The 13,144-nt window shown below is 42.2% G+C and overlaps 2 protein-coding genes and 1 long non-coding RNA gene across 3 annotated transcripts; 2 read left to right on the top strand and 1 right to left on the bottom strand.

The window, feature by feature from the left end:
• Positions 1-394: 394 nt before the first annotated feature.
• On the top strand, positions 395-4,386 carry LOC102711384 (kinesin-like protein KIN-14O). The gene is made up of 12 exons (XM_006663016.3): positions 395-1,125; positions 1,225-1,284; positions 1,496-1,716; positions 1,820-1,903; positions 2,018-2,179; positions 2,289-2,395; positions 2,483-2,670; positions 2,768-2,932; positions 3,032-3,241; positions 3,346-3,383; positions 3,467-3,594; positions 3,680-4,386. The coding sequence occupies exons 3-12, from the start codon at positions 1,602-1,604 to the stop codon at positions 4,310-4,312; spliced, it is 1,830 nt and encodes a 609-aa protein (XP_006663079.1). The 5' UTR covers positions 395-1,125; positions 1,225-1,284; positions 1,496-1,601; the 3' UTR covers positions 4,313-4,386.
• A 1,842-nt stretch (positions 4,387-6,228) lies between these two features.
• Positions 6,229-7,044, bottom strand: LOC107305309. Its single transcript, XR_001551434.1, has 3 exons — positions 6,907-7,044; positions 6,629-6,798; positions 6,229-6,536 (listed from the first exon to the last, which is right to left on the bottom strand). It is a non-coding gene; the product is annotated as an uncharacterized LOC107305309 (long non-coding RNA).
• A 411-nt stretch (positions 7,045-7,455) lies between these two features.
• On the top strand, positions 7,456-11,467 carry LOC102711105 (sodium/hydrogen exchanger 2-like). Its single transcript, XM_006663015.3, has 13 exons — positions 7,456-8,045; positions 8,125-8,243; positions 8,723-8,820; positions 8,899-8,958; positions 9,047-9,288; positions 9,364-9,410; positions 9,526-9,592; positions 9,696-9,796; positions 9,923-10,030; positions 10,125-10,263; positions 10,348-10,410; positions 10,627-10,710; positions 10,850-11,467. Exons 1-13 carry the CDS (start codon positions 7,884-7,886, stop codon positions 11,195-11,197), a joined length of 1,638 nt encoding a protein of 545 aa, XP_006663078.1. The 5' UTR covers positions 7,456-7,883; the 3' UTR covers positions 11,198-11,467.
• The last annotated feature ends 1,677 nt before the right edge of the window (positions 11,468-13,144 follow it).

The following is a 13,144-nucleotide window of genomic DNA, read 5'->3' as shown; positions in this document are numbered from 1 at the left end:
AATTACAAAACATACCCTTTTGAAACCTTCTTCGGAACACAGAAATTTCAAAAGAAACAATTCAATTTATCCAAACTTCCTTTAAAAATCCTTCGAAGTGAAAGAAGCGCCGAAGCCTTCAAAACCAACCTTTTTTAAAACCTAAAACAAAGTCATCACACAAATCTGCTCCAACACATCAGAAAGTTAGTGGTACCATCTTCCTTAGCCAAACTCCTGCAAATCCGTTGCCACTGTCGCTGCTTTCAACAACCAAAGCTAAGATAAGCAAGAACACCTCCATTAAAAACAGAACTACCACTACCAGTGTACCACTCAAATCCAGCAGACAGCACAGCAAATGCAGTGGCAGAGAATTTCTAACCAAAAGCTGGCAAATTTTCTCTCCCTGCCACAGACAATCCGGCCACCACCACCACCTCTTCCTCCATTTGCGCTCTCCCTTCGTTTTTCTATCGAGTGGTGGGGTGCATCGCTTGGATTTTCTAAAGCCAATCTCCCACCTAACTGTCTTCTTACCTGGAGTTGCCATGCAGATGCAATTGCTAGTATTCTACTGCCATTGTGCCACATGATCTGCCTCTCTCTCTCTCTCTCTTTCTCTCTCTTGGAGTTGGAGCCCAAAAGCATTAATGGACATCTTCCTCCTCTTCCTCTGAATTGTTTCCATTGTGTTTTGAGTGTGGTGATCTTGGAAAGATCCTTTTATTGAGACTTTCCAGTGGTGTTGTGTAGTGCTTTACTGCTTTGTGGTGGTGTGTAGCTTGCGCCAACCTTGCGTGGAGTAAAGCTTATGCATGGGGCTTTAGAGTTTAAGATAGGATTCTTGCTCTCCCTTTTCCCATCCAAGGTGCTGCATTCAGCTCCGGGCTTTTGGACTTTAGTAATTACTGCTTGCTACCTCAACTTTCGGCATCAAGATCCAAGAAAGATCAGGACCAAAAGGTCTTGAGCTGCAATCATTAGGATTTGGATTGTTGGAGATTCTTCTCTCACAGCCCTTAGTCCTCTCTCCTTACTGTTCTTGCTCTGGCATTGGATCAAGAATTCAATTCAAGAGTACCCTGTTTCTCGAGGGAACAAGGGAAGAAGGACAAGCTCAGGAAGAAGCAGGTTCTCCTCAAGGTAACATGCTAAATCCTAATATTGCTGAAGTTTCTTGGATTTCTTTGATTCTGTCCCAGGTCAGGAGGTTGCAATATTATTTTCATTTTGGTTGTGCAGGAGTAGTTTTGGAGGAAGAGATTACGGTCAAGGAGGAGCTCTAGATGCAACAATCATAAGGTGCTGGAGGAGATGTTCATTACTGTTCTTGTTTCAGCTACCTGTTTAGATTCCATTTGAAGTACATCCATTGATGTCTTCCTGCTCTGCATGCGGCTAATCATTGCAAAGTGCTGGGAATCGATTCCTTCAGCCGTGATCATTCTTTCTTGATGTGAGTTGTTTGAGATTCCACTTCACAGCCCAAGCTGATAATTGGAGTCCTTTTCAGCTTTTGTGGGGGAGAAAAGGCAGATGAAGCTCTGCATAGGCAGGTTGGGAGGCTTCTTCTGCTTGAATCATCTCCTGTGAAGAACAAAATCTCTTAGTTTCTTTGGATGGAGAAGGAGGCAATGGAGGGTCATGTGATTGTTCCACTGGAGAACTTGAGCTTGGAGCTCCCCAATGGAGGAATCATGCTCAACCATGAAAAGGACATTTCAGCTCTGCAAGGTTTGCACAGACATCACTTTCTTCAGTATTTCAGTACATGTGTCGGTGCACAGGGAATTTGCGACAAATAGTGATATAATTCTTTGATTTGATTTTGTTTCAGTGGAGATTTCTGATCTACGATCAAGGCAGAGACATCTTGACCACAGAAGGCAAGAGGCACTGGACAAGCTCATAGACCTGAAAGGTACTGTCCAATGTCCATGATACTAGATTGCATTTGGTCTTGTTCACTGCGTAGTGCGTAGAACTACTTCTTGCATGTGCATGTCCAAGGAACTCAGTTTGTCTAAAAATTCAGGAAGTATCAGGGTGTTCTGCCGGGTCCGACCATCGATTTCGACCAACAAATTCTCGACCAAATCACCAGTTACAGTCGAAAACGAGAAGATTGTAGTTCGATCAGTGGGGATCAAGAAAGAGTTCAGTGTTGACAGGGTGTTTGATGAGGAGTCAACGCAAGGTAGCTTGCTCTTACTAGCTTGTCACTGCACACTGCTCTTGTTTACTCGAGCCAGTCATTTTCTCTTCTTCTTAGATGTAATTGGTTAGAGTTCTTGTTGATAACTCAGAGGATGTTTTCCAAGAAGTGAAGCCAATTCTCAGATCTGCACTTGATGGGCACAATGTCTGCATTCTTGCTTATGGTCAAACTGGGACAGGAAAGACATATACAATGGTACGCTGATGCAGTTCAGGCCATATTGGAAATACAAATTCAAGAGAAATCAAATCTGTATTTCATCTTACTGGAAACTTTTTGCAGGAAGGAACTAGTGGCAAGCTTGGTATCGTGCCTAGAGCGATTAAAGAATTGTTTTCTCATGCTTCTCAAGACAGTTCAGCCACGTATTGTTTCTTCATAAGCATGCTTGAGGTCTACATGGGGACTGTCAAGGACTTGTTGGCTCCAAGGCAACCTCTCTTCAGATCCTCAGAATTCAACACGGCATCGTAAGATTACAAATTGATCTGTAAATTACTGACCAATATAAATCGAAATTACTGAACTGGAAAATGTATTCATGTTTTTATTGTATTTTTTTTTCAGAATTATCAGCATACTATCAACTAAAAGTGGTGCTGTAGAAGTTGAGGGGCTTACAGATGTTGCAATACAAGACCTCAAGAAGGCCAACCAGTGGTACTGCAGAGGACGGCGAGCACGGTCGACATCTTGGACAAATGTGAACGATGTTTCGAGCCGATCACACTGGTGGGTTGATGAGCTGGTCAATTACAAATTTTCAGTTAGTGCAGTATGGTAACTTGGACAGTACCCAATTTTATGTGCCTTAGCTCTGTTTGTGTGTAGCTTGACAAGAATTACCATAAAGAGAAGTGGAGGTGCCACTGAAGAAGTCAGCAAGCTATGGCTTGTCGATCTCGGTGGAAGCGAGCGGTTGCTAAAGACCGGTGCATCCGGGTTGACAATGGATGAGGGTAAGGCCATAAACCTCTCTCTGTCAGCCCTTGGTGATGTCATTGCTGCACTTAGGAGAAAGAGAAGCCATGTTCCTTACAGGTAAACAACTCAAGTATTCAGTCACTTTGTCAAATAAGTTCTGAGTTTAAATTACATTTATGGTTTCAGTACTTTGTTACATTATTATTTTTTATATTTTGTAGAAACAGCAAGCTTACCCAGATTCTAAGTGATTCTCTTGGTAAGGATATTTTTTCTGAATAATTTGAAGCATCTAAAGTTCATTTGAATAACACTTAACATTGTTGAATTTCTAAATAACAGGTGACGGTTCAAAAGTTCTGATGGTAGTACACATCAGCCCTTCTGATGATGATATTGGTGAAACAGTCTGCTCACTGAGCTTTGCCAAAAGAGCAAGGTCAATCGAGTCCAGCAAAGAGCTTTCAGAAGTAAGTATCAATATTTAACGAGATTCTGTGATCATGAGGAAATGTTTCTCCTGATATGTAGAAATGCATCTTTTTATGATTTTAGGACATAAAGAAGCTTAAGCAGAAACAGATCGCAGAGCTTGATAAGGAGATACACGACGCCGAGCAAGAACTCAAGGATCTCAATGAGCATATAAGGAAAGCTGAAATCTCACTTGAAGAGAGGAAGAAGCTCTCATCATCTGCCTGTCAGGCTCTCAGCGACGAGAAAGGGTCACCAAGAAGCACACTAGTGGTACTAGGACACATAGATTCTGCAGAGAGCCCTCAGGCAACTGAGAAGACAAAGAGCAGGGTGTCTCATGGTCATGGATCAGTTCCTCACTTCATGTCCTCAACAGTTTGCAGCAGGCAAAGACATAGTTCAGCAAGCCACTCTGCTACTAAACCAAGGCTGACAAAATCAGTGATCAGGTACCCAGCTGAGCTCAGTGGGAGCCAGTCCTTCAGCTACTCAAGTTGCAAGAATGCAGCCAAGGCTAAGTCAGTGGCATTCTCATCTAGTATGCCTAAGATGAAATGTTTGCTAGTTAAATCTGATCAAATAAACATGAGTACCAACAGCATTGATTCGACGGCAGCGTCGGCGCCTCAACGGAGGGAAAGCTTCAGTTCCAGACCAGGTCAGAGAGCTCCTTTGCATCAGCACAGGAGAAGGATGTCTAGCCTAACATAATCTTACATATATACTGATTGAACAGTTATGTTTTTTTAACACCCTGGTTAGTGGTGAAATGTTTATTTATGAAAGTTTTGTCTGTATTGGGCGTGTTTGATGGCTTGTTTTTTAACGACGTAGTTCTTAACCTGTAAGTATTTCAGGCCCTTCCTTTGCTTGTTTTTGGTTTGGAATGGAAGGGCAGAAGAATGTGGGGGTCATATTTAGTAGTACTGTAATGGATTTAACTGATGCTTTTGATTGCTATATGACTTTGTAATTTGACATCAGAAAAAAAATATACATAGTAAAACTAATAAGGTATTATGGTGTTACTTTCATCATTTTGATATACAAAAAGATCTACATACCAAGAAGAATCCTTGCATTCGCTCTCTTTAAATTAGAAAATGTTGAATCACATGTACATGGCTGCTGTAAGAAAATAGAATTTTGTATTTCTTCATGAAAGGCATAGTCAGGAGATCATATCTGAAATTTTCTTGCCAGTATCTTGGTGTATAGTATATTAGCATAGAGCTATATTTTCGATAAGTAACTTCAAGTTTCTGAGATTGAAATAAAGAGTTAAAAAACTGCCATAAGCAGATGAAATGAGGTAAAATGGAACATATGGTAACAAGTTTGAATTTAAGAAACAAGGGAGCAACATGACCTTATATTTAGAGTTTCCAAGTCATACCCAATACCCATCCTGGTAATGAACAGTTCTGTTCATTAACAAGTTTTCTTTCCCCTTTTTTTGACCACTAAAGTTCAACTTGTTAATAGAACATTACACAACATTAGCAGATAGCAGCATGCACAATCATTCAGTTGAACTGTATGTTTAACTTTCAGAGCCCAGAAAAACTTGAAGTTTAGAATTAATATTACTACACAAAAGCATATAACCCAGGCCACTTTCATTAGCATTGTTTTGTCCCCTGATATCATTTGGCAAGAGAGACTTTTTTAAATGTCCCTTATCCCTTTGTCCTGATAACGCAGATCATGTTTCTTTCTCTCACTGCAGCAAGATTCTAATAGAGGTATAATAGAGTGGTAGCAAAGTTCCAGATGCAAGTCTGCGAATGATGTTATATCCCGAACAGCTAGGATGATGTCTTAATACTGTAGTTCACTTGAAATTTAGTTACACCAACTGAATACAAAAAAAAAGCCATGCTAGTTTTCTTTCTCTAAATTATAAACCTATTCTCCTATACTGAGAACTCAACCTAATTTTTGGTTCAGATCTGAATATTCTGAAAAGGACTACAAGTTTTGTTGCATCTGCTTGTCTAACCATTTTTTCTTACTATTTCCTTCCTGAAAACTTGGCTGCATGTAGTTGTTCTAGAATATTTGTTGTAGGCACTTGACAAACGTACTTGGAAAAGTATGAAGCTATCTCCAGAAACCATTCTGAATGTTGAGCACAATAGTATGCATGTAACATGTATGCAATAAGTATATTATGGCCGCCCAAGAATATTATTCGCATTTAACCTAGGTGACTTAAGAATGTGGAATCACTAAATTTTGTTAACACATTTCCTTTGCTTATCATGGAAGTCATCTTTATGCCATGGGGACATGTAAATTCAGCATCGAAAAAAATCTAGCTTTATAAGGCCTTGTTTAGTTCCCAAAAAGTTTCTCCAAAAACATCACATCGAATTTTTGGACATTTAAATGGAGCATTAAATATGAAAGAAATGAAAAACTAATTACACAGTTATGGGAAAAATCTTAAGACGAATCTTTTGAGCCTAATTACTTCATGATTAGCTATAAGTGCTACAGTAACCAACATGCGCTAATGACGGCTTAATTAGGCTTGAAAAATTCGTCTCGCGGTTTTCAGCCGAGCTGCGAAATTCGTTTTTTCATTAATGTCCGAAAACTTCTTCCGACATCCAGTCAAACGTTCGATGTGACCCTTCCTCCAAAAATTTTTGCTATCTAAACATAGCCTAAGTGTAATTCTTAAGTTGCTATGAGCTATGGTAAAAGCAACCCTACAACAGCAGTAGCCTAAACCCTGAAGCATCATGCTGAGAGAACAGAGAAAAAGCAGAGACACAATCAAAACTATCTAGTCCTTTTCAGCTAATAGTGCCACAAATATCTTCCTTTTTCTCACATACAGAGATACAAAATATCTATGGCATAAGGAAACATGCATGATGCATCCATCCTCCTTGATTGATCCCAAAATGATGGCCATTCAAGTTTCCTGCAGGCAACAGCAACAGCAGCAGCAGCTTGTCATATTAATTATAACCTGCCCCTACTTTCTCTTGAGTGATCCCAACCAATGACAATTACCTGCTACTGAGGCATCTGAGATTGTCCATCAGCTCCAGAATATGATGAAGGGAAGTTCAGAGTTTAGACAAATCTGCTGTACTATCTTCGACTGCAACAATTTGCAGAACATGCCAATGCAGAATCTAGCAACTGAAGAACCGCAGCGAAGTTCATGGACGGATTCATCACTCCATAATCCAACCCAGATGGTTTCAAAGAACAATCAGTCATCAATCATAGTCCAAAGAAATCAGTGTCTAGAGATTCTGACAGTGAGACGCTCGACAAGTACATACTGCATATTCCCTGGATCTCAGGGCGCACCGAGATTTACACCAAATTGCATCCAAATCTCTCGCTTTCATCTCCCAGATTCAGATCTAATTCGCCCAACCAAATCCACAGAGAAGCCATAAACATAATACTACTTCTGTACTATAATAATTTTATTTTTTGTTTTTCCATGTCTGACCACTCGTCTTATTTAATTTATAAAAAACTTAAAAAATAGTCACGCATAAAATATTATTCATATTTTATCATCTAATAAGAATAAAAAATATTAATTGCAAAAAAATTCAAATAATATAAATAGTCAAAACATTATATTAAAAAAACTGAAAAATGAGTTTATTTTGGGATCAAACAGAAGGGACTACAGTGTTCGACGCAAAGGTTGACATGTGGGCCTACACGCGAACCTGGGCCCACATCGACAGGGAGCACGCCACGTGGCCCACGCGCGGGCCCACGTCCCTGTCCGACTGGCAGTGGGCCAGCCGCACCAGATCCCTTCTCTTCTCCTCCCTCTCTTCGCGTGCAACAAAAAAGATCGAGTTTTTATGTGGAAACGAGAAGGAGAGGATAAATTCTTCTCCGGCAGTATAAATTCTCTTCGAATTCCTCTTCTTGCTTCAACCCCAAGGAGCTGGGGTTCGTCTCCCGCCACCGATTAAATCCCCAATTCTTTTCGCTCCCACCGTTCTTCGGGAATCTCCACCCCCACCCGAATCTTGCAGTTCATCGTTTACCGCCGATTTGTTCTTCTGCTTTTGTGGGCGAGTAGCTTATTGTGCAGTGTTGAGCACAAACGCGAAGTTATTTTTTCCCTCCCAATTCCGCCGCCTTCGTCACTATCTCGTGGAAGATTCCGGGTCAAATTTGGACTTTTCGGGTGTGGGTTGCGTGCGAGCGGTGGTGATTTCTTGGAAGGCAAGCATCGGGGAGAAAGATTGGGTTTTGGGTTGGAAGCGGCGGAGGAGGAGGTGGAGTGATGGAGGTCGGGTTGGGGATGGGGCTGGGCGAGCCGCCGGCGGACTACGGATCGATCGCGGCGGTGGGGCTGTTCGTGGCGCTCATCTGCGTCTGCATCGTCGTCGGCCACCTCCTCGAGGAGAGCCGATGGATGAACGAGTCCATCACCGCGCTCATCATCGTGAGTCGAGGAGTTGCGATCATCCGTGGTGGCTGTTTGTGTTTGAGATTTTGGCCGCTGATGGTGGTGGTTTCTGCAGGGGCTGGGCACTGGTGCGGTGATTTTGATGGCGTCGAGCTGGAAGCATTCGCGCATACTGGTGTTTAGTGAGGATCTGTTCTTCATTTACCTGCTCCCGCCAATCATATTCAATGCAGGGTAAGTTGTTTCATGCGAATAAGATGTTCTAATATGGTGCTAGAGTTGTCTTTGCAAAAGTAGTGATAAAGGAAGAAGTAGCAGACTAGCAATGCAGCAATTTAGTTGAGCTGATCTGCATGCTGGAATGTGTTATGGGTTTTGGTAAATGATGCAGCTATTACTTCTTTCCTTGAAATATTATGCTAATTAAGACATCTAATTGTTTTTCTTCAATCTGTAGTCTTTGGAAGGGGAAGTATTACTTCTTATCTTTTCATTTGAAATTGATTTTGTTAATTAAGGTATCCCTTGTTGTCAACTTCACAAACATGGTGCACATAATTATACCAATTCAATGCTCTAATCTTAAATGCTACTTTTTGACAATAGTAAGAAACAGTGGTATACATTAAATTTCATGAGTACATCAGTTAAAGTTTAACCTTAATCGGCTAGCTGATTTATGGCTTACCGTTTTGTTTTGTTTCCTGAAACAGGTTCCAAGTTAAGAAGAAACAGTTTTTCCGGAACTTCATGACTATTACATTGTTTGGTGCGGTTGGGACCCTGATCTCTTTCACTGTAATTTCCCTCGGTAAGTTGTTTACCTCTTTAAATTTAACCTGAAATGTTGCTTTGTGCTCATCTGATTCACTTGTATATTCTATCACAGGTGCTATAGGACTAATATCAAGGCTGAACATTGGTTCCCTTGATCTTGGAGACTATCTTGGTCAGTTCTTAGACCTAATGCGCAAGCATTTCGATTGCATGTCTGTGTTTCTTGCTTTTGACTTGATCTATATGTGAACTTTTTTCAGCACTTGGGGCAATATTCTCCGCAACAGACTCTGTATGCACCTTGCAGGTGTTGAGCCAAGATGACACACCCTTGTTGTACAGCTTGGTTTTTGGGGAAGGTGTTGTCAATGATGCAACATCAGTTGTGCTTTTCAATGCAATCCAGAACTTTGATCTGGCAAATTTCAGTAGTGTTAAATTCTTGCAATTTATTGGCAACTTCCTTTATCTGTTTGCCACAAGCACCTTTCTTGGAGTGGCTGTAAGTTCTCTCAAGCTCACTCCAATCTTTAGCTCTGTCAATATTTATTTTTGCTAAAGTATGCTATGACTGCAGGCTGGACTTCTTAGTGCTTTTATCATAAAAAAATTGTACTTTGGCAGGTTTGTACTTAACACACTGCATTATTTGGTTCATACCTGCATGATGAATCAACAGATATTCTGAAATAATTCTCTAATCCATTATTTCCCCCCTTTAACTGTACATTCATTCCAGGCATTCCACTGATCGTGAAGTTTCTATTATGATGCTCATGGCTTACTTATCCTACATGCTGGCTGAAGTAAGCACCCTGTACTATGAACATCATATAGATACCGCACATTTCAGCAACATTAGCTTAAATGTAATTGTACTTGATACTGACCTGTTTCTTTTTGGGGCAGTTGCTTGATTTGAGCGGTATTCTCACAGTGTTCTTCTGTGGTATTGTAATGTCGCACTATACCTGGCATAATGTAACAGAGAGTTCCAGGGTCACAACCAAGTAAGTATCTCTATGGTTTATTTCAGAAAACTTGCCATCCCATTTTCATTTTTTGGACTCGATGATTCCAAATCTGCCATTCTTTAAATTATGGACCTCACTGATGCTTCTCTAATTACTCAACAGGCACGCCTTTGCCACATTGTCATTTATCGCAGAGACTTTTCTGTTTCTCTATGTTGGTATGGATGCATTGGATATAGAGAAGTGGAAGATTGTTAGCGAAGCATACAGGTATGCTCTCTGTGCTTGTTTGTGTGCGTGTGAAGTAAACATATGAAATAGTTCAGTTCCTAATTAATATATGGTATTTCTTTTTCCTGTGAAGCCCAATGAAATCTATTGCCTTGAGCTCCACTCTTTTGTTCCTGGTGCTGGTTGCAAGAGCTGCATTTGTTTTCCCACTATCATTTTTGGCAAATTTGACCAAAAAATCTGAAGGGGGGAAGATATCTATTAGGCAGCAAGTGAGTGTTTTATTTAGCAGCATCTTAGGCTTGTTATGTTCTCTTTTAATTCAGGTTACTTACTACATGATGTCGGTTATTCAGGTTATCATTTGGTGGGCGGGTCTGATGAGGGGTGCTGTCTCCATTGCTTTGGCCTACAATAAGGTTACACCTTATGTCTGATACATTTGATCTGTGCTTTGGCTTGTATCATGGTCAAAGGTTGTGTGATCTCGAAATGTCATATTTGCCTTGCTGCCTGGTAAAGACATGCAGCTGGCCTGCTTATAAATTGATTGATGAAAAGGCTGTTTTTTTGTGTGTTAATTGTTTTTTTCAATCTGTGTGCTGATCCAAAACTTGTCACTTTGGCACTTGCAGTTCACAAGGTCAGGCCACACTCAGCTCCCTAGCAATGCTATTATGATCACCAGTACAATCACTATTGTTCTTTTGAGCACAATGGTAAGTTCTCTCTCAAACAATCACACTCCTGTCCAGTACATCCTTTGATTTAGCAAGTCACAGCTAATATGAAAGCCATTATCCAAACAATGTCACGACTCAGTTTTGGTAAAATCAAATATCTTTTGTTTTTCCTCAGGTGTTTGGGCTGCTGACAAAGCCATTGATTAGACTCCTGATTCCAGCAAGGCACCTCAGCAGGGAAGCGAGTGCGCTTTCAGATCCACCTAGTCCAAAATCCTTCCTTGATCCACTGATCCTAAACGAGTCTGAGGTTGATGCTGAGAATGGTACTGGAATTGGCATTCGCCGACCGACGAGCCTCCGTCTGCTCTTGGCGAGCCCGACACGCTCAGTCCACCATTACTGGCGCAAGTTCGACAACGCCTTCATGAGGCCAGTGTTTGGGGGCCGAGGATTCGTCCCATTCGTCCCTGGCTCACCAACTGAAAGGAGTATGCCATTACTCCAGGCAAATGATAACTAGAAAACTTCAACAAAGGATTCTGCCATTATCCAGGGAAATGAGAGCTAGAAAACATAAACAGCAACTGATGCAGTTTCTGTAAATCTGAGGTAGCATTGTTCTTGGTAGCTGGTACATGCTTATGTATTATATGTAGGTTATTTACCTGATCTGTACATAACATGGCTGTGTATGTAGCCTTTGTAATTTGGCAAGAATGGTGCTGAAAATTTTGCCACGATTCACACAATATTCCATTCACTCCCAAATTAAACGGATCCAACTAAAAATTTAGCCCATTCACTCCCCCCCCCCCCCCCCCCGGCTAATTTGAGAACTCCAAAAGAACAGTACATCAACTCCCAAATTAAACGGATCCAACTGAAAATTTCCATTCACAGCAAAAATAGAAGGGATCAACTAAGAAACACAGTGAAAAGTTCAATCAACACAACCTTCTAAGAGCTAGCAGCACGGGCAGAACAACAACATCAAGCTCCTTCTAGGAGATCCCAGGAACCATTAGAGAGGGGATCTCTAAGAAAAGGGAGCAAGAAAGGCAAGATCTTTAATGCATAGCACGAAAAGAGAGCTCCAGAGCTCACTGCTACTTCTCACCCCATTCTCTTGCCTCCTGCTGCCGTGGGTAGCTGCCCCATCGCCGCCACGAGTAGCTGCCACGCCACTGACACACCTAACTGCAAGAAATTGGGCATTATACCACTTCCAATATTTGATTTTGCTAAAATACCACTCCGCGGAATCGCACATTTAAAATGCCACTCCGAACTCGTGTTCAACATTTATTTTACCATTTTAACCATTCTGGCCATTTTTGCTGGGTTTCCTCACATGGACGGACGAAAATACCCCTATAGGCTGATGAAGTGGCAGGAGAGATGCCACTGCTCTCGTCTTCCCTCTTCCCCGTCCGGTCTCGCCGTATGGAGAAATTGGTCATCGCAGGCCCACGATAGAGACGATAGGCGGCTTGGCTCCAACGATGGCGTATGTCGTCGGCCTCTCGTCTGCATCTGGGTTGTCGTCTTCGTCACCCTCATAGCTCTCTATGTTGCTGCCGGGTCGCCGAACATCGCGTCGGTATCGACAGCGTCAAGCTGCGGGGTGGACGGAGGCGACACCGAGGCAGGGGGACAGGTGAGACGAGGACGTCGGGACGGCCGCAAGCTGCGGGTCCTACTGTGAGGGTGACGACGAGGGCGAGGGTTGCAGCAAGGCGATGATGCGCCAGGAGCCACTGTGACAGTGGCGCACGACGACCGGGGGTCGTTGACGACCGGGGGTCGTTGCCTCGTCGTTGTCAGAGAGGAGAGGAGAGGCTGAGTGGATCCCGATTTGGTTTGGACAGTGTCTGCCCCGATCTGAACAAGCCCCAAGGGTGTTTTCGTCCTTTTGGGACAGGAAACCACTAAAAATGCCCGGATTGACCGAAATGGCAAAATAAATGTTGAGCATGGGTTCAAAGTGACACTTTAAATGTGTGATTCTACGGAGTGTTATTTTGGCAAAACCAACTATTCCGAGTAGCATAATGTCCAATTTGTCCCTAATTGTTGTGCCATTCTTCATCAGCCCCGCATACATAGCCAGCTCCTTCTCATGCAATTTTCGCAGGAAGAACGAGAAAGAGATTTGGCGCGATGTGGTGAGCAGGAGGGAGGGGGAAGGGAATTTTGGTGTGACGGGCGGACGAGCGCGCAAGGAATCATGGCGCCAGTGTCGACTTGCAGCGGCCTTTACCATGTGTGGTGGAGGTGTCCACTTGCATGGGAGCACGAGCTTGAGCCGTCGATGAAAAAGACGACGAGTACACTCTCTTTCCTCATTTAATAGTTGATATGTCGGTTTTTATAATCTCTCGCATGGCTATATGGACCGGTTGGCTTAGAGCAGGTGCAATAGCAGACTACAAGCCAATTATAAACATATTTTAAGGAGATAAGAGAG

The sequence above is a fragment of the Oryza brachyantha genome, chromosome 11, assembly GCF_000231095.2.
Source record: "Oryza brachyantha chromosome 11, ObraRS2, whole genome shotgun sequence".
Lineage (NCBI taxonomy): Eukaryota > Viridiplantae > Streptophyta > Magnoliopsida > Poales > Poaceae > Oryza > Oryza brachyantha.
The sequence above is the reverse complement of the archived record's forward strand: the minus strand, read 5'-3'. Positions and strand labels throughout refer to the sequence as shown.